This window comes from Miscanthus floridulus, chromosome 10 (genome assembly GCF_019320115.1).
Source record: "Miscanthus floridulus cultivar M001 chromosome 10, ASM1932011v1, whole genome shotgun sequence".
In the NCBI taxonomy this organism is placed as follows: Eukaryota; Viridiplantae; Streptophyta; class Magnoliopsida; order Poales; family Poaceae; genus Miscanthus; species Miscanthus floridulus.
Genome location: NC_089589.1, coordinates 76,728,002 through 76,750,024, shown reverse-complemented (window position 1 = coordinate 76,750,024; position 22,023 = coordinate 76,728,002). Strand labels below are relative to the sequence as shown.

Sequence of the window (22,023 nt, the reverse complement as noted above, 5' to 3'; positions counted from 1 at the left end):
AAATGAATTGTAGAGAATTTCATAAGCTTTCCAGAATGTCCTCTTGCAAGGCATTTGAATTTGTAGAACTCTTGTTGTGATTGAATTAAGGAACTGCTCGTTTGCATATGAAACCTTAACTGTTGATTTAAGTATGCCTTTACTATTCCTAAGCTTGTGGTAATGTTCCTAGGTGTTAGGCCTTTAACTGAAGATGAGCATCTTTATCTTAGGTTATGCAAGTTAGGTAAGTTGATCTCATTCTTTAAGTTAAGTTAGATACATATTTTAAAGTGATTTGAATAGAGCTATTCTTAATCGGTAAACAAGTGTCCAGTGATGTTTTCGTTAAACACTTACTGTGATCCATTCATCATGAGCATCATGTCATTCCTTATGCATCCATGATATTTATCTTGTGCATCGGCATGCAATAGGTGTACCGGAAGGGGTGACACTGCTGGAATTCGAGGAACCGAGCGAGCAATAGCAGCCAACATCGGAGGTTCAGAAGGTGCAGCCCTCAGGAGAAGTGCCAGACGAGGTCACCGTTGAGTGCTCGGATCACCGTCCGTGCAACTTTGTGAAAGGCAAGCCCCGGAGCATATTAAGCCTCCTAATTTCCGAAATGCAGTTAAAGTATTATTGTTACATATATATATTGTTGCATTAAGTTTAGGTGTTGGATGCAAACACTTGCTGCATTGGTTATCCGATCCTTGTCCAGATATTGATACCTTGAATCCTATGTAGCTCAGGCTCGTGTAGTGCTTAGCCCTGCTTAAACGCGGTAGAAGTCAGGTGATTTCCTATCACATGCGAGATATAGGAATATACATATGGCACGGTTGGCTATATTTGCTATCATGGAAAAGAACCTGTCTTAATTTGAAATGAAGACCGAGCGGAGGCTTGCCGGTTTGTAGTGACTCCGTCTGTGTCGCTTAAGGACTGAATCTTAGAGCCTTTCCTATTCATGTTGAACGCATGCCTCTCTCTTAGTTGGCCATGTCTGAAGACCAACCACGAAGCCGAGTAGCTCACCTCAGGCCGGGAGTCGATAAGTATAAAGTACGCCTTGGAAGGGAGCCGTAGGTGTGAGTCCAAGGGCAGGTGATTTAAAAGTCCTGATCGTCCTGGCAGAAGGGTAATCCCTGAGAGTGCTGGCGATGATCGAATCCGTGAATTTGGTTCCTGAGTTGTCCCAAAGGTGACCCACGGCTACCCTTGCAAAGTATGCTAGGGTGAGAGTTAGGAATACCCCCTCAGCTGAGTTGTAATTCGATTCGAGTCGCTGTCTCTCCCGGTTAGTGAGAACTTGATGGGCTTATCTCCAAAGTAGATACACTAAATAACATAATGGTTCAGAAATGATGATATGATGATGATAGCCTTATCATACCTGCTATGGTTAATATTGTTTGCTCCTAATAAGTGAGTGCTCTAGTACAGGTGCTAATCTAGTGGATAGGTAAATGATGATAAGCTTGATGCTAAGTTTATATTGGTCACTATATTCATAAGCTCTTTTATGCAACTGTGTCAAGCTAGCCCACCTCATAAGCCTTGCATGACCCTTGGTGTCTTTTATTTCTAGTTTTGATGGGTAAGTCTAGCTGAGTACCTTCTCGTACTTAGGGTTTATCTCCCACCTATTGCAGATGACCAGTTCTACTTTGGTTGCTGCAAGTATTGCCTTCTCCCGGCTGGGGATGAAGACTAGACCGTTGGGCACGGTCTCTCCTAGTTCTCGTACTTGAAGATGCTTTTGTGGGACATGACTAAGATCTGGCAATGTATTTGAAACTATGAAGTTATGTACTAAACTATGTTGCTTCCGCAAATTTGAACTTGGTTTGTAATATTTTATTTGAACTCTGATGGATGTAATCTGAATGCCACTTGTGAAATGTTGTAATGAATGATGTGTTGTGTTGAATCACTATGATCTTGGTTTGTATGTCGAGAGTTGGTTGAAATCCTTCATGATTTCCGGACTACCAGGATTATGGGAGCTTAAGTACGGGAATTTGATCACTTCGATGATTGTTTTTGTACTTATGTTCTTATGATTTGGTCGGTTCTATTACATAGCCTGTGCTAATTCTGCTAAAAGCCTCTATACCTCAGCCTGGGGATCAAGCCTAAAGCTGCTACTGCTAGCACCATCACTCCTAGGGGCAAGCTGGTGATGAGGAATTCCTTTGGGTTCAACGTACTTACGGGGTGTTATCTTGGTACGAGCCATACTGTAGAAAGCGAGATTTAATAACAGTAAGACAATCTGAGAAAAGTCTAAAGAGTAGTAAGAATGGGATTTATACTACTCAACCCAAACTAAGAGGGAAAGTAATTAACAAGTAGATTAATCATGATGCATGAATCGTCCTTATGAAACTTAAACATCAAAGCTCCTAAGGTACATAAACAATAGTTCTTATTATATAGGGCATAATAAGATTACTATTCCACCATATAACACCTTATTAATCAAATAAGGAATTGCGAGAATGAATTAAGATAAGTCAGAAGCAATTTGGACCAAATTAATAGTTAAATTTATTTGCCCCAAATTGTTTTGAAGTTTTTATAAAACAATACTACAAAAATCTTTATAATGGTCGCTCTAATACCTGTCTGTGGTAGAACCTCCTAAATTATAGGGCCCACATGCACCTACCATTGTCCAATGACCTCTGGCGACTATGCATATGTTCCCAGTAACTTAAGAAGCCTATCGGGTGTCCTTGGGAAACCCGAATCATCCACGATTTTTCTGAGCAGGATCCATTATAGAGCCATTGTAGTATTACAATAGTTTATTCAATAATTTACATCAGAGTAAAATAGCGGAAGTCTTACAATAACTTAGTTACAAAAGAGTTGTTTCAAATCTTACAAACCAAGTATGATTATTATTACAAACCATAGTAGTGGAGTAGCATTAGTAACATAAAACAAAACACACAATTAAAGTGCCCTACCCAAGGGCCCCACATTTACTTGTCATCTTTGATTAGAAAACCCGTCATGTAGCACGGTCCAAAGCAGACCTGCTCATGAGGTTCACCTGCAACAAGGGTTAAAGAACCCTGAGTACAAAAGTACTTAACAAGACTTAACCGACGTAAAAACGGAGAAGACTCAGGAATGCAGGCTCAGGGATTCAAGGTAAGGCTTTAGCAAGAATCAAAGTTCTTTTGCGTAAAAGCTCTCTAACAAGATTCTTTCTTTCAACATTTAAATCTTCATAAAGATCATATATAAAGCTGACATGATCCATATTGAGATCATGAACTTCATATCAAACTCTTTCTCAAATCTAACTCAAGTTTCATTTGTTAACTACAATGATGAACAGTGAGTTGAGTCTCCATAACCGAGGAGCAACGACGATTCGAACCGATTATAACCCAGCTAGGGATTCTCAACCACACGACATATGCAGGTCCCTGACCTACATATATCAACCTACCCTCAGATCCTCTAAAACAAGAACGGGTCTACACCACCCGAGAGCACAGTACTCCACCAATCCAGCCCATTGCCACGTGGGTACACGCTACTCTCGCCATCTCTCCACTCCCAGTGCGTGAGTAACCATTCTCATAATAGAATAGCCGAGTTAAGGCTTACCGAAGTATGTGGCCAGTACTACAAAGTCTCACCTCATGAAATTCTACAATGGATGGTTCTTAATCAACACAGGCAGAAAGAACCCGCTCACAAGACATCCATGTCTTGTGGCTCTCATACACCGAGTCCGCCCGGTCTAGATTTATTGCTCCACATGATTATATCTCATGATAACATAAATAACCAATCGTATCCAAAAATCCATTTATATCTCGCAGGTGACAGGTAATCACCCGACTTTTATTGGTCTAAGCATGGCTAAGCATAATTAGGTATTCTTGAATTGAAGCTAGTAACAAGGTTGATATGGAAAAACAAGGTTGGTAATGCACCAATTAGGTTTCCACTCAATTCCTAATCACTTAATGCAACATTTAATAATAAAAGTGATATAAATTTGTAAAACACAAGGTAGGTTTAAATGCATTCGGGGCTTGCCTTGATTGTCGGAATAGTCAGGTTCTGGAGATGTTCCACAGATATCAAACCCGACCTCAACAGGTGGGTTGACTTCCTCAATAACTTGGTTGACTACCAAGTTCTCACTTTCATTCACTACACGTAGTAACAATGCCATGTTTAATATGATGCGAGATATAAAACATGATGCATGATGATGGATGCAAAAGTTAATAACTTGAGTACAACTTTCCTTCACAGTATAGTTACAAACTAACAACTAACTAAACCTTCTCTAGGGTTTACTTAGATTAACACTAATGACCTTAGTGGGGTTATACTAATTAACATTTCTTAACCACAACTTGATCATAAACTCAAGCACTTACTTAAAGTACCAAGGATCATTTTATGCTAATTACCCAAGGTCATCACTCAATCCCAAATTCAAACAAAACCTAAGTCATTAAGGTTTACTATTTGTTTTAATTAATTAATTCAAAATTATGAAATAAATCAACTTTTTCCAAATGAGCTCCAAATTTTTGTGAAGGCTCATCACATGATAACTAAGTGGAAAACAATTTTCATAATTTTTGGATAATTATGTAAGCCTAGAAAAATCATGGAATCCCATTTATTAATTAATTTGAGCAATTTTTATCACATTCAAAATGTACTGAAAAGTAACATTTAATATGTTTTCTAAATAGTTCACATCTCAGAGAGGTCACACAAAAATTTTCATAATTTTTGGAGCTCTATTTATTTCTACATAAAATAAACAAATCACAGCACTATTTAACCATTTCAGCAAAATAGAAAAATTCATTTTCACTTAAACAGCTACTGACAGGGTGACCCTACCGGTCAGCCCGCGCTGACCACGACGGCGAGACCCTCTGACCGGCGATTACTCGCCGGTGGTGGGGTCTATGGCGGTATGGATTGAACCAACATGACCTCCCCAGCGTTGAGCTTCGACTAATGGCACTGGTTGAATATCTAGACTACTGTAGAGACCTCACCGGTGATGATGGAGGCACGGCGGTGTCCTGCTGAGATGGCGATGGCGATCTACGACTTTATCGGCTATACTAAGGTCTCTGGCGTACTCAGCACCTCCTAACGGACTTAACCGAGCACTTAATTGAACCAACAACACTCCACAACACTAGCAGCGACACGCGCAGCGGCACGGTAGAGCAAAACTCGCCGGCGTCCTGTGGTCCCGTGGCTACGGCATGGTAGAGGTAAAATAGATCACACAGGCATGATCAGTGGCTCACCCCGAAGCTGATGCATGCGAGAACGACGGCTAAGGCGAGGCAGAGCTAAGTCATCGGCGTTGGAGACGATAGCAGCGGCGTGAACTAACGGCGAAGCTCCGTTCTGAGGAAAGCAACTGACCAAATGATCAATGATCAAGCTCATGAACATCACGAGAGAATGAAGATCAAGAAACAGCAAAAGATGAAGCAAGAAGCCCACCCAAACTACCTGTCCAAGGTGGAATGGATCTCGGCGGATCCTCGCCAGAGTTGGAGAAGACGAGGTTACGCCGGGAAAACCAGAGGGATAGAAGCTACGCAAGTGGGTGATATGGAGGCGCTAGGTGATGGCGATCATGGCTGTCGCAGAACCGACCAATTTATAAGAATACAAGTATAATGGCAATCCGCAAGCGGTCGCACTGTCATACTTGAACCCATATAAACCCGGTAGTCCGTCGAGTACCACAACGGGTCTCGATAAACGATTTACAACAACCAAGATCGTACAGGATTCAACATACATGCCACATATTACATAAAGTTCACAGATACTTTTCATCATCAGAGTACGAATAAAAGTTATTACAAACTGAGTTTGATAAATAAAGCGGAAGCAAATAAGTTCGAAGATAAAGTTTCCATCATAGTTTGATACAGTGCCAAACCAGATCACGGTCCACAAAAGCAAAGATAGAAATTACTAAGGAAGCCTGCCCAAGGCTTACTCCTCATCCATAGCGGGATAGAAGCAACTCTTGCAATACCCATGATACACAGTGCCATCTGCAACAATGGGAAAATAAGCCCTGAGTACGAGAAGGTACTCAGCTAGACTTACCCGTCATGAACCAGAAATAAAATGACTCCAAGGATTATGCAAGGTTGTATAAGTGGACGTAACTTGGCAACATTTTGCGAAAAAGGCAACTTACCCGTTGAACAATTATGATTCCTTTATCAAGTTAATTATAACTATTCCTCTCTAGATTAGCAACTATCATGTGCCAAACATGTGGTATATCATTTAGAAGCATACAATAGTAACCATAGCCGATATTGAAATTCAAATTTTATCCGAACCATCATGTTTCATAACATAGTTACTATGATGTTGGAGCTAGCCAAGTTTCTCACTATCCGGGAGAGACGGCGATTCGAATCGATTTCAACCAGCTGGGAGTTTATTCCTAACACAAACCCAGGTCTACCAGCCACGATAGCCTTAGGTCACCTTTGATACAACTCAGGTACACATTTCGCGGGTCCATACCACGCCGCACAATCTGGAACACTAGATGCTAGGATGCTCAGGCCAAGCCTGCCCTTGGGCTCAGTCTGATCGTTCCCCGGAAGGAGCGCACAATAGAACGGTTCCCGGCCTGAGTTGAATTACTCGGCTTCGCAGTCGGAACGAATTATTCGGCCAGCTAAGTGAGAGGCATGCGTTCAATCTTGTCAGAAGTTCCAACAACGGTATGGTCCTTGATCGACACAGACGGGGATAGATCCACACCCAAGACCTCCATGTCTTGTTGCTTTTCTATCGACATCCCGCCCGGTCTCCATTTACATTAACCATGGTTCTTTTCCACGATAACAATTATAACCAACCGTGCTCCGGTATCCACCTATATCTCGCAGGTGACAGGAAATCACCCAACTTCTACCAGTCTAAGCATGGCTAAGCATATATTCGATCTTGGACCTATACCGGTTAAAGGTGTGATATCTAGACAAGGAATGTACATGCACCAAGTGGTTTCAATCAACTCTTATAACCTAATGCAACAATCATAAGTACGTAAGTAAACAGTTGTAAATTACTGGGAGACTTATAATGCTCCGGGGCTTGCCTCACAGAAAGGAAGTAGGGCGATGGTCAGGACACTCCGGAAGCTCTTCAGGGTTCTGCTCCACGCCTTCGGGAGCTGCGGCTTGCGGATCCTCCTGCTGGTTCCCTTCCTCTACTTCTTTGAATTCCAGCAACGTGATCTCTTCCTCCGATCCTAGATGCATGAGTATGGTATGAGTATCACGAATGCATATATGTTAACAAGTGCATCACGTTGTTTGAGTAGGTGCATATCTCTTCTCGATTACTACTTAACTACTTCTACAATGCATCGACTATGCCATAACAGTAGCTACTTGTTTCACTCATAACTGGAGTTCTACAAATCCAAAAACAGTGATCCTGGACTTTCTGGAAAGCTTATCAAATTCTCTACAACTTTGCTATTAACCATTTTTACAGTACACCTCAGTTTCAACATGCAACTCATCACACCCTAGAATTAGTCCGGAAACTATTTAACATGCAATATAAAGTAATAACACCTCTACTTCATGTAATCATTCAAAATTTGACAACCTAGAACCTACCAACAGTTTAAGCATACCAAATACAGTTAAGATGATATAATGGTGAAGCCCAAACTATTTATTAAATTGCCTTTATTATTTTATTTAGATATCTAGGTTAAATAATAAGTATATATCAGATGTGCTTAATAAATTCTCACAAATTTACAGAGTCTTACTAATGCTATCAAAGGACTACTATAAAAATTTCATGTCATTTTACTAAGTAGAACATTCGATACAAAAATGATAAGGAAGCAAGGCTTGAAATAGCATAAATGGAAAATCCTATTGAAAAGTGTCAAGCAACAGATTTCTTATTTTTCTTAACATCTTTAGGGTACTAGTATACCCTCCAACAAATTTCATGAATTTTAGATCCATAATTAATTTATTAAAATTTATACAAGGATTCACTATTTATAAAATAAAAATCTATAACTATAGATCTACACATGCACTGATCCTCAAATTTTTACTAGAGTTCATATATGACAAGAATAGCCTACCACAAAAATTTCATAATTTTTGGAGCACAGGAACTCTAGATATAAAATAAACAAATTTAAATGCATTCAAAAGCACATTTCAAATCCCTATTTAAATCTCCAGAAATTTCTACTGTTGAAACCAAGAACATATTTTTCTTAAATACTACACTTCCTAAGCAACACAATCATATTTATTTCAAAATTTTAGGAGCTACCAAACTAAAGATACAAAAATCACAAATCACACTTGAATCTGAAATTTTTGAACTAGCCTACTCTACTTCTGTCGCTGACCGGTGGGACCCGTCGGTCAGAGGACCCCACATGTCATCGACACCAAAGCAGAGTGGCGGCGCTGTACGCTGCGGGCGCGGCTAGAGCTCGCCGACGGCGAACTTGCCGGCGGTGACATCATCACACGATGATCTACTCGACTTCGCGCATCGATTGAGCTACGTGGGTGGCCTTCTCGTCGGAGCTAGCGGCGGCCATGGTGGGGTGGAGGTGCGGGTCGACGGTGAAACGCCGGTGGAAGCTACGGTGACACAAACACAAGCTCGAACGAGCATCTACGAGCTATGGTTGGCCTATTGCGCGCTCAAACGTGGCATGCGGTGGTCAGAGTCAGCCGGACCACGGTGACGGAGTGTGGCGGAAGAGTTCCGGCGAGGCGTTGCACGGCGCTGGGGCTTACCAAGCTCGGTCAGCGAGCACGGGAGGAGGCAGTGGGTTGCTGGGGCACTAGTGGAGGTGTTGCCGGGGTGGAGAAGCAGCGAGGGTGAGTTGGCGTTGGCTATGGCGATGGCGGAGGTGCGGGCCGAGCTCGGCTGTCGCTGCGGCGAGGAAGACGGAGCAGAAATTGGGAAATGAGGCGCGGGGTGGCTCGGGCGGGCGCTGGTGGTGATGAAGGCGCGCCTAGGCGCGTCGTGGCCTGCATGGACAGAGCGCTGGCGACGCGCGGCCGTCGCCGGGGACACGCGGCGCGCGGGTTCTGCCGGTGTCGGCCACTGAACGTTTGCGGTTCAGTCGATTCAGTCGCGCGATGCAGTGCCTGACGACGTACTTTCATGGAGCTTGATCTTCTAATCCGTGAAGTATTAGTGCACACAATCTACACCAAAGTTGTAGCTCTAATTACCATCTATAATTCATCTTAAACAATCAAGACCTAATTCACAACGGTTAAGGAGAAAAATCGTGCTCAAAGTTGGCTTGTCAGGCTGTCGGTGTTCACGACTTAGCAAAAATTTGCTAAGTGTAGAAATTGTGATTTCTCTAATTTTTGAAACCCAAATTCACACATGTTAGGAGCTGAATCAGTCAAAGGCCCAAAAATCAAAGTTGTTCCTTATGTCAAACACTACAACATTGCTTTAGTGAACTCCTCCATGCAAGGTCCCTAACACCTAGTTCAACTTTAGTCAAACATGTCACTTTGAAAACATGACACATACTCAAACCATGACTAAATGACCAATTTAGCCCTAGCCCTAAATACCAAAGTTGTTCATGATGATATCCTAAGCATGTTTAAGAAATTTCCAAGGTCATCCTATCATTTTATGCAGTGGTCACTCATAGAGCTATCCAGGTCAACACATGAAATATCACTTAAGTGCTTGATCAAGAAATGTGGCCTTCATGAACAAGGTTCCTTTTGTTAACCTAAGTGTAGCTAAGGTGTTTTAGTGACCAACATCACCCACTTGCATCCATTTGCACATGATCATATGCATATGTTCCAAGAAACATGAGATAACAAGCAATGTTTCATATGTTTCGATCAAATGTTTCAATTGTAAATGATGATTTATGAATGCTTGATGCTCATGCTCATGTTATGCAAGTCAAGTTATGCAAGGCTAACACCCGAGGTGTTACAATGGTGACGTGCTCGGCTGAGGCTGGGAGGACTCTATGACTCTGGTGCGAGCTCGTCAGAGCTGGGCGGCGCTGACGGGAAACAGAGGGAAGGAGAGAGCGACAAGAGGGCGCTCCCAGACTTATCAGGCGAGTGGAGAGCGGCGGGAGAGGTGCGCTTGACACATAACGGCAACGCGGACATGTTGAAGCAGGAGGTGTCACTCACGGGCGCGCGTGGAAGCCAGTGGAAGCTTGCCGGCGGCGAGAGCCTGCCTGCTTGCACTATTCAAGATATTTACCGAATTGCCACTCGCTTCATTTTTCAAATTACTTTCAAATTTGTATGGTAACTCAAAAATCTCGAAAAATAAAAGTTGCTCCAAATTCAAAGTTCAACAACTTTGCTTTAATACCCATACTCAAATTCTGTCTACATTTAACAATGCAAGTTTAAAATCAAAAGGGGACACTTTAAGAATTTATCTCCTTTCAAATTACTTCAAATTTTATATAACAACTTTGAAAACTCTAAAAACCAACTTTGTACACATTGACAAGCTCTACACTTTTTCTTTTAGGGTCAACCCCAAATTGTGCTTAGATTTAGAATTAGGTTTTCTAGGGTAGTATTAAATGCTGGAAATTAGGGTTTTGGAATTCCAATTTAATACTAAGGTTTTGAACTTGATTCATCTCATATAAGTCAACACATATAATCATAAAAGTAAACTTGTTTTAGTGAATGCATATTAGAGTTTTCACTAACACAAGAATGATGTGCAATGCATATGATGACATGACATATTTTAGTGTTTAAAACACCAGAGGTGTTACAACTTTGTTGTTGTTGGAAGAAGAAGGCTTTGATGGATGGCTATGGAGGCAGACAGGGGCTGATTTATATAGGGGGAACAACTTCCAGCAGGGGTCAAGATCTATCCATAGGAGGTCTCGCAATGAGGAAAAACCAAATGCATCAAAAAACTACGGGATTACAGAGAGGAATGATCTAGAAGACATGAGAGAGTTGACCGGTCACGAGAGGCGCTGACAGTGGGCTGGCCGGCATAGGGGTGGGGCCGGTTGGCCCCACATGTCATCCACTCATGGTGATTTTTCTCATGTCGATTTCTAATCCCTATCTAATCCCGAAAAGTATATTTTCATGTTATGAAACGTAAAGAGGATGGTAGTGGTGTAAATCTATGGTAAAATCAGAAAATCTACCTCATCCAAATCCTCAAGTGGTTTTTCAGGTTCTAGAAAGATCTTGAGATGGTAGCCATTTACCTTGAATAATGTACCTTTGTCATTTTGAAGTGTTCCCGCTCCATGCGATGAAGTGCTTATCACCTTGAATGGTCCTTCCCATTTGCTCTGAAGTTTTCCGTGCCTGAATAATTTAACCCTAGAATTAAAAAGTAATACCTTATCTCCTAGGGCGAACTCCTTCTTGATCCTCTTATCATGCCGTCTCTTTGTTCTCTCCTTGTACATCTTGGTGTTATGATATGCTTTTTCACGCCATTCATCCAACTCAGAGAGTTGCATCTTCCTCTTAGTTCTTGCGACTTCAAAGTCCATCTTCCATCGCTTGATGGCCCAATGAGCTTTGAATTCTAGTTCCATAGGTAGATGGTAGGTCTTCCCATAGATAAGTTGGTATGGTGACTTGCCCAATAGTGTCTTATAGGCCGTTCTATAAGCCCATAGTGCATCAGGTAATCGATCTTTCCATGTAGTCCCCATCTCATTGACTGTCTTTTGTAGAATATTCTTGATTTGTTTATTTGATGTCTCTGCCTAGCCTCTTGTCTAAGGGTGATATGAAGTAGTGACATTGTGACTGATCCCATGTCTTGACAAGTAGTTGTGGAAGTTCTTGTTAGTGAAGTGAGTTCCTCCATCACTAATCACCATTCTTGGAACTCCGAATTGTGGAAATATTATTTTTTCAAACATCTTCTTGGAGTTCTTTGCATCAGCCACTCTACATGGCATGACTTCAACCCACTTGGAGACATAGTCAACTGCCATCAAGATGTACTCATAGCTCTTTAACTTTGGAAACAGTCCCATGTAGTTGATTCCCTAGACATCGAAGAGCTCTATCTGGAGGTTGTTGGTGAGTGGCATGGCATCTCTTGAATTGATATTCCTGTGCCTCTGACACGCTCCACATTTCCAAATGAAGTCTTTCATGTCTTCATACATGGTTGGCTAGAAAAATCCACTTTGCTAGATCTTCGCATGAGTGCGGAATGCACCATAATGTCCTCCATATGATGATGAGTGGCATCGTTCAATAATCTTTATGCCTTCCTCTATCGGTACACACCTTCTGAGTAGGCCATCAGAGCAGACTCTAAAGAGGTACGGTGCATCCCATATGTGGAGATGACTTTTGTAGATGAGCTTTCTTTTGTTCTCCCCAGGTGGTACATAACCTGCAACCATAAAGTTAACAATATTTGCACACCAGGGGTCATATTTCGTGACCTTGAAGAGCATGTCGTCCCACAGCGAATCATTGATGGGCAGATCCTGCAAATTCTCAAACTGCATTCTGGACAAGTGACCGACAACAGAATTTTCTACTCCATTTTTATCTTTTATTTCAAAGTCAAATTCTTGGAGTAACAAAATCCATCTTATAAGTCTAGGTTTAGCATCTTTCTTAGTAAGCATGTATTTCAAAGTAGCATAATCAGTATAAACAATCAATAGCAGTTTAGCTCCTACTAAGTAAGATCTAAACTTATCAATAGAAAAAACAACAACCAGGAGCTCTTTTTCAGTTGTTGCATAATTAAGTTGAGGTCCTGTCAGAGTTTTGCTAGCATAAGCAATTGCATGATACTTTTTTTATCTTTTGTCTGTCCTAAAACTGCGCCCACAGCATAATCACTAGCATCACACATGATTTCAAAAGCTAGCGACCAATGAGGGGATTGAATGATTGGTGCAGAGATGAGTGCTTTCTTAAGAATGTTAAAATATTTTAAGCATGCATCATCAAATTCAAAGGGAACAACCTTAGCCAAAAAAATTTATAAGTGGTCTAGCAATATGTGAAAAATCTTTTATAAAGCGGTGGTAAAAACCAGCATGACCAAGAAAACTATGGATCCCTCTGATATTTATAGGAGGAGGTAACTGTTCAATTACTTCAATTTTAGCTCTATCGACCTCTATCCCTCGTTTGGTCACCAAGTGTCCTAGCACTTTGCCTTCTCTAACCATGAAATGACATTTTTCCCAATTAAGGACTAAATGCTTTTCTTCACATCTTTGCAAAACCTTGTCTAAATTTTCAAGACAATCATCAAAAGTTTTTCCATAAACAGAAAAGTCATCCATGAAAACTTTCATGATTTCTTCAATCATATTAGAAAATATAGACATCATGCATCTTTGAAAAGAAGCTGGAGCATTACATAATCCAAAAGACATTCTACGGTAAGCATAAGTTCCATATGGACATGTAAAGGTGGTTTTACTTTGGTCATTTGGATGGATCAGAATCTAGTGATAACCTAAATACCCATCAAGGAAACAAAAGAAAGAGTGATTTGCCAGTGGCTCCAACATTTCATCAATGAAGGGCAATGGAAAGTGATCTTTCTTTGTTGCCTTATTAAGTTATCGGTAATCAATGCGCATCCGCCATCTAGTGACGGTTCTTTGGGGGATTAATTCTTTTTTTCATTTTTAACAACAGTCATGCCTCCATTTTTAGGCACAACATGGACAGGGCTAACCCACTAACTATGCAGCACATGATAGATGATCCCAGCATGTAGGAGTTTCAAAACCTCTTTCTTAATAACCTCTCTCATCGCATTGTTAAGCCTACGTTGTGGCTCCCTAGAAGGTATAGAATCAGGATCTATAGGGATGCAATGGGTGCAAAAAGCATGGCTGATTCCCTTAAGGTCTTGGAGCGAGTAGCTAAAGGCAGAACGATGCTTTTCTAAAATAGTTAGCAAGCATAGGGATTCTTTCTGAGAGAGTTTATCACTTACGATCATAGGAGAATCCTGATCACTATTGAGAAAAACATATCTAAGACTAGAAGGCAGGGGTTTAAGCTTAATGGTGGGCTTAGGTGGTTCTAGCAATTCATCTAGAGGTTCAGGGTCTATGGGATTTTCGTCTTCCTCCTCGATGAAGAACTGGGCATCATCTTCAAGGTTGGGTTCGATCAAGTCATAAAGAGATGCAACCTTAACCTTTTCCATTGGGTCTTGCTTAGGAATTGGCTTAGTCTCAGCATTTAGAGAATGAGTAATGGGTATAGAAAGCTTAAAGTTTTTCCTAAGTCTTATATTCAACTTCCCCATTTGTCCTTCCTGAATAAGTCTTTCGATTGGTTGTCCTATCAACAGGTCAAACTCTATGATATCATAGATATAAAAGCTCAAATGAACTTTAGTTCCTTTTACCTAGATAGGTAGGACATATAGAATTCCCAAACTCAGGAGAATGTGTCCTGAAAGACCTTTCAATAACTTTGTTGTTGGGGTTAATGGCATGTGTTTCAATAAATCATGAGCAAAAGATGCAGACACAATATTAACACCCACAACTGGATTATAAAGAGCATCGAAAGGAGATTTATTAATTTGGCAATGAATGGATATAGAAGGTGAATCTAAGCGAATCACATCAGAGGAAAGATCTTATTCTACTAACCATTCATTGCTTATAATGGATACTAGCTCTTTCGTAGTTTTTAAGGAAAGCTTCCTCATATTCATCAAAAAGTTCATCCTTGAATTCAAGCATGAAATCCAAAATTGGAGTTTCCTCCTTTTCCAGTGGATCAAGATCTGGGATAGCTGAAGTTGGTGATGGGTCTGGTAAAGATTAAGGTTCAGCTGTCTAGGATTCTCCCTCTAGTGGCTTCTCCTCTACTTCTTCAGGGATGTTCCCTAAGATTTTTGTAAGAATGTTTCTCCCCAAATTGGTGGAGACATGCAAGAATAAACCTCCTGAGGCTGTATTAAGAAGCTTCGAGGTTTTCCTATTAAGACCCATATAAAAGTGTTGAAGAAAAATGGGGTTTTGAATGGCAAGGTTAGGGCCAGTATTAATAAGAGTATTAAAGCATTCCCATGCCATGCCTAGAGATTCTTTTTTCTTTTTTCTAAAAAATAGAATCTCCAAACAAAGTCTGACTACCCTAGAGATGGGAAAGAATTGCAAGAAAAAGCTAGAGCATAGGGCTTCCCAATCTCCTTGTCTACTCCCTATGGTGAGGTTGTACCAGTGTTTAGCTTTTCCTGTCAAAGAGAAGGGAAAGGGCTTCCATTGTAAGATCTTGTCTGACATGCCTACAATGTGTAGGCATGCACATGTTTGCTCAAACTCATTTAGGTGGGAATAGGGGTTTTCATCACCTTCGCCTGAAAAGGGTTGATCCTAAACCATGTTGATTAACCATAGGCATAGCTCATAGCCAGGGGTTAGGATGGGCTTTGAAGATTCTGCTGGCTATAGGCTTGCGCTCGTGGGAGCACCATATTGGTAAATAGGGGTGGATTCTAGATCCTTGACAACAAGAAAAGGAAAAGAAAAGATAAAAGAATAATGATACAAGGATAAACTAGACTCAAAGTTAACTCAGCAACCGTTCCCCGGCAACGGCGCTAGAAATGCTTGTTGGTATAAATTAATGAACACAAAATTATTCGCAAGCGCACAGATATTATAACGTTGTAGTACTTCATCGAGAATAACCCAATTTTATATCAAACCCAAAGGAACAGGAGTGAGAATAACTAAGTCTTAACTTAACCCAACTTCACAACCAAGGTTAGCTAATAGGAGTATGGAGGAGATTGCTGAGGTCTTCTAGTTCTAACTTCGGTAAGCTTTGCCTTCTATTGTTCAATTCTAGAGATATTACTAGAGAAAACATAGGTAGAGTATGTTTCCTATAGTAACAAAGTCCTGCTTGGCCTACTAATAGGAGGTGGACTATAGAGGATTCAATGAGGTTATAAAAGTCACCCTCGTGAGCTACCACCGATCCAGAAAGTAGTGTACATCCACGAGTAACCAAGTCTAAGCACCACGGTTACACTATGAATACTACTTTAACATAGGAGCTACAAGGATTAAAGTATTCAAAGGAGAGTCGCAAACCTGAAGAACAATATGAACAAGATGCTTACTTGAATTCAAAGTAGATTACTAGAGAAATCTAAGAAGCAAGCTCAAGAAGAACTTGATTCTGGTAGGGTACAAGCCATAGAGAGAGCACCGATAGGCTAGGACTCCTCTAAACTCTTCCCTCTCACTCTATCTCACTATCTCTAATACAAGATTAGATCCTATAGAGGACTAATCTTCTCTTGATTGCTAGGTCTAGATTCTGGTGGACATTTGAATTAGGGTTTCTGGCTTCTCAGCTCTCAGGATCAAATGAGACATGCCCTGGAGGGGTGCAAGCAGGTATATATAGCCCCATTGAATCATCCTGGACCTTCAGATCAAACTGACTTGAATAAATGGCTGAGATGCATCCTAGGAGGCGGTGGAGAACCGACATAGCAAGGAGGATGATAGGTGGGCCCATAGGGGACGGCCAGCCCCACCTAGCAGGGCCTTGACCTCTACCTCGGTGGAGAGCCTCCTGGAGTCTTCTAGAGTCTTGCCACATCGGTTATGCGGTGGAATTCTGTGATTTCCTTTGATGAATTGGTCCTCCTTCATGGTTTTCTGATTAAATCCTGCTAGAAATATAATTTCACCAAAACTCTTGGAATTTGTCAGTTTAAACCCCTAAGTGTATGTTGGTGATCCATTTTAGTCATTTACACAAGGTATGTTGATGGTTTATGATATATGTTAACTACCGTCAACAAAAGGGATAAGGTCAGACCTAGGAGGGGGAGGATGCCAGATCGATCACCAGACACTCCATTCCATTCCATCCACCTCTGCTCTAGACCAAGAGCAATTCAACCTAGAGAGGAGCATTGAGAGTCCTCCACCACATCCTGTCGCCTTCCTCCTCTTCGACGAGGGGAAAGGCTCCACCGGTGGTGAGGCAACCTTAGGATTAGCATCGAGCTAACCTCCTACCAAATCTCCTCCTTTACACTCTGTTGTAGCCCCCCAATTTTGGGTGCTTTTGAGTATAAGGATCATTAGCTACTAGACATATGGACCAAATTGGCCCAAACCAGGATAAACTGTTGTGTCCTCTCTGCATGATTCTTGTGTTCTTGAGTCCACCCGAGCCACCGAAGACCCATAGTCTAACACCAACTCGAACAACAATACATGTCGTGTTTCTGACCCCATGATAGTTGGCGTGCTAGGTAGGGGGTAGTGTCAAGTGCAATTCTAGCTCTATGGTGGCTGGAGCCACCCGCCTCATCGCTAGAGCAAGCGGCGCCACCCTAGACAGTGATGTCCACTTCCCCGATGAGTTCTCTGTCGTGGCCGGCGCCTTCGCTCTGGGCTAGGTCCTCACCTTTTGGAGCCTACCCTACATCGCCGACTGCTATGGCGAGCTTCATCCACTCCATGGGCTACATCGGCGGGCAATGAGCCCTCGGTGTTGCCCCCTCTGCCAGGACTTTTGAGAGCAGATCTTGAGGTTTTGGCCTACCAGATCTAGCGTGGTCTAGGCCTGAACCCCACCTTGTTGGACTGCCACCAGATGTTTTACATGCTGGCCAACGTCCATCACTAGATCGCCACCGGTGAGGTGCTCCCACTACCTGATTGCTTCTGGTACCACCTCTCGGACTTGCCGTTCAGGATACAGAACGTGACAACGACCTTCTAGCTGGAGCTAGAGCACCTCATCAGTCATAGCACATTGTGGAGCACCATCCTCTCCGGTGCAGTGTTGACTGATGTCCCCTCGCTTCGCGCCTTCCTCAAGATCCTCTAGGGGAATAGCCCAGAGTATGACTCCGACGACATCAACTACAACGCCCCGCCACGCATGTGCTACCACATCGATGGTAAGGATCTTGCTGAGGAGGCACTCAGGCTCATGTCGCCAGACTAGAGTCCCTATAGCTACATAGCCTACCTTCATGAGAAGGAGGATCACCTGCGGGCTCGGTAGGTGGACCTAGAAACAGCTGAGGCAGAGCTCAAATGCCAAAGGCTAGACTTTGTGTGATAACAAACTGCGCACCCACTTGGCGTTGATGATGATGCCTACATAGGGGTTCCCAGCTGCCTCTACTTCCCCCATGCGGCCTACAACATGGCAGCCACTGCTTGCCACCTAGAAGACATCTCCGACACACCGGAACCAAAGACCAATGAGTGGCTAAACGAGGTGAAGCAGTTCCTCCGCGTCGCCCTAGAGCAGAAGGCCTAAAGCTTAGCCTCATAGCACCGTGCTGTGCTCTCCTAGCCATCCCAGATGATGGCCACCACCAATAGGGGGCGCTCTAATGCTCACACCCCATAGGTAGGGGAAAGCAGTGGCAACACCTCTAGCAATAGCTCCGACCGGCTATGGACTCAGGGCGCCAAGCCTCGGCAGAAGCGAAGGCATGATCTTTCTCCTCGGTGTCCCCTTGCACGCCACTAGATCGGTGATGACCATGACGTTCATGACACCATCAAGGCCAGGCACCATGCTCAGGTGCAGTCCCATACCCCTGAGCGATGGGGCGGTCGCCCCATGCCGGATCACTTCAGCCTCCTGGCATTCTTGGCAAGCGATCTAGGTGGCTTCCTACCCTAGACGCTTCGGGCCACCAACGCACGTCTCCAAGTACAATGGTGAGACCAACCTAGACAATTGTCTAGAGGATTGCCACCTAGCCATGAAGGCTAGGGTGTCAGATGATGACTTCGCTATCAAGTACCTTCCCCTGCTTCTGTCAAGCTCGACTAGAGCTTGGCTTGAGTACCTTGAGCCTGGTAGCATCCGCTGCTGGGGCGATATCTGTTTGGTCTTCATCGGACACTTCCAAGGTACCTACACCTAGCCAAGGAACTCTTAGGACCTACGCAACTGTAGGCAGAGGGCCGATGAGACCCTCCGAGAGTACATTTAGCGCTTCTCCAAGAAGCACAATGAGCTCCCAAACATCACCGATGTTGACATAATCAATGCCTTCATCTGTGGCATTACTTGTGAAGCGCTTGTCCACACGCTCAGCTATGAGACCCTGTGCATGATGCGGGAGCTCCTAGACATCGCCACCTAGTACGCCACCGACAAGGAGGTGGTCCAGGCCAACTTCAGCGGGAAAGCCAAGGCCACTGGCCACCTCAGTGGCGGCGACGGTGGCGATAATCCTGCCTCATCCCAGTGATGCCGCGATAAGCGAAACAAGGACCAGAAGCACCATGGGGAAGATATGGTGGCTATGGCTAATCATACCGCTAGATCTTAGGCCCGTGGGTGCGGTGCATGCCTAAAGCACTTCGAGAAGGCGCTCGAGGCCCCCTGCCCCTTCCATGGGGGGCAAGCAAAGCATCTCCTCAAGGATAGCACTACCATGAAGGGCTACATCCATAGCACCCTTGGCCAATAGAGCAAGGCCCAGAAGCCTACCCTGAAGGCTAATGACCCAGCGAATGGCACCCATGAAGAAGACAATGAATTCCACGAGGCCGAGCGCTGCCTCATGATCTTCGGGGGCTCTAGGCACATCAATCCTGCCAGTCACGCCACATCACCGAGCAAGAGGTGAATGTCGTTCACACCCTCACCGCCCCAACATGGCTTTGATGGTCCCAGATGGCCATCTCCTTTGACTAGGAGGATCATCCCGATCACATCCCTCATCTAGGGTGTGCCCAATCGTGGGTACCATGTGCCTCACCAACCTACTGATGGATGGGGGGCAGCGGCCTCAACATACTCTACACTAACACCCTCGACAAGGTGGGCATCCCTTGGAGCAGCCTATGCCCCAGCAAGGCACCATTCTATGGGATCGTGCTAGGGAAGGAAGCCATGCCCCTCAGGCACATCCAACTCAGCGTCACCTCTAGCCAGCCAGACAACTTCTACAAGGAACCACTCACCTTTGAGGTTGTTGACTTCCCTGATGTCTACCATGCCCTCCTTGGTCAATCATGCTTCACCAAGTTCATGGCCGTCCACAACTACACCTACCTCAAGCTCAAGATGCCCGGCCCGAAGGTGATCATCACTGTCGAGGGCAGCTTCGAGCTAGCCTATTACTATGAGCAAGACTGATTCACCCAAGCAGCCACACTCATCGCACCCTGTGCTCCTGATGGCCTTGGCCATGACATAGAAAGGGCACCAGTGGGGGAAGCTACCAAGGTAGCAGCGGTGCTCGATCAATTGAGCATCGGTGAAGCAGCCCATGCTCCTGGTAGTAGCGGTGGCTCGGTTGGCCCCTCTATCTAAGCACTTGGCCCCCACCAGAAGGGGATAACCTGATCGAGGTGAGTTCCAACATTTCCCCATGAGGGAAGGCCATCGCCGAGCCATCCACCTAGAAGCGCCGTCCCTCGAGCTATGACCCACCTGTCGACCTCCTTCGTTGGCCTACCTCTGCAACAACAAAAGCCAAGATAAGTCATGTCCCCCCGACCCTCTTGCTTCACTTGTCTCTATTACTATCTCCTTTAACCTGAGCCACCCTAGCGGTAGCTCAGCTGCCCCAGAGGATCGACTAAGCAAACCATCTACTGACCTTTTTGAAGGAAGACCACTACAGAAGGCCGTCGAGTGAGGCGAGGACAGGATGGGCAAAGTAGGAGGAGTAGGCAAAAGATTGGAAAGGCACTAACGGAGTGGCCCCGACCATCACGTTACTAGCTATAGCCTCTTTCCCCTCTCTTGTGTCCATTCTGTTTTCTTTGTAGGTATCTACCTATCTCTCGATCCCTCATTGGATCGTTCCACCCCACCGCACGATGGTCTGGGGGGCCCTGGAAGGGGCATCACTGAGGGTTCTAAGGCTAGCCCACTAGGCTTCAAGATCACCCAAAGCAACTAAAAGTGTGAGGGACGTTCATGGTCGAGCACAAGCGGCCTTAGCTGGGTGCCCAAAAGCAAAACCGGTCGATCATTGAGTGATGTTTGAGTACTAACTCAGAGCCACTCATGGTGACCCAACGAGGGAGGCAGTGAGCCCCTGAGTACTAACAGATGGGCTTGGGAACTATATGAGTGGCTCAGCCGGGAAGCCAAGGATCTCCCCTCTAGGGGACATGACCGAGGCATAGAATGACCTTAAACCCAGGGTTCTCATGGACTTACTCATTAGCAGCACGGGCGTGGTGATCTTGGTCAACGAGGCCATCATCGTAACAACCTAGCCCAACAAGGGATTAAGTCTCTGAGCATGACTCAAGAGCAAAATGGGATTACAAATGAAAGCAATTTCATTTCATTAATTGGGTATGACCCGATTACAATATATGGCGGCAAAGACAGTAGGGCATGCCTGACCTCTGGCTCAAGGCTCTATGGTACGCTTGGCTCAGGCTAATGGGCTGGCCTCATGACTCCTTCCTGAGGCCTAAAACCTAGCGGCGCCGACCGCCGCTCAATCAGCGGGGCTGGCTCCCCATGCCATCGCTGGGACAAAGGTGCAGTGACCGATGTGGCACGCTCCCCCTCCATCATCAGAGGGCATAAGGGCTCCAACAACATCGCTGGAGTTCTTACACCCTCTAGGGGAGGGGAACATGATAGATGCCTCTAGCATTGCATCGTCGCCCCTCCTTTGCTGGAGTCCTTCCACCTTCAAAGAAGTAGTCGCCCAGTGGACAAGACCATGCTCACCCGGATGGTGGCATCACACTTCATCGCTGCCACCATCACCACCGAGAAGACAGATTTGAGGAAGAAGAAGAAGAAGAAGAGAAGGAGGCCAGAGGAAGGGATTGAAGATGCTGCGTCCCCCATGGGCTCCCCTTGTGAGTGGCTCTGTGCCCTCCGATCAGCCATCAATGGCTAGAACGGGCCCTAGGGCACTAGCTAGGCGTCCCTTCAATCCCCGTAGCATGCCTCTAGGCGGTTGTGTGACGACGGCTACACAGTAAAG

The 22,023-nt window shown here is 44.2% G+C and overlaps 1 protein-coding gene across 1 annotated transcript; it reads left to right on the top strand.

Annotated features, from left to right (window-relative positions):
* Positions 1-19,832: 19,832 nt before the first annotated feature.
* On the top strand, positions 19,833-20,198 carry LOC136488885 (uncharacterized). Its single transcript, XM_066485667.1, has one exon. The coding sequence runs from the start codon at positions 19,833-19,835 to the stop codon at positions 20,196-20,198; it is 366 nt and encodes a 121-aa protein (XP_066341764.1).
* Positions 20,199-22,023: the final 1,825 nt, after the last annotated feature.

Excerpts from the sequence above, each read along its gene's own strand:
- LOC136488885 (XM_066485667.1), top strand. The coding sequence starts at position 19,833 with ATGGGGGGCAGCGGCCTCAACATACTCTACACTAACACCCTCGACAAG.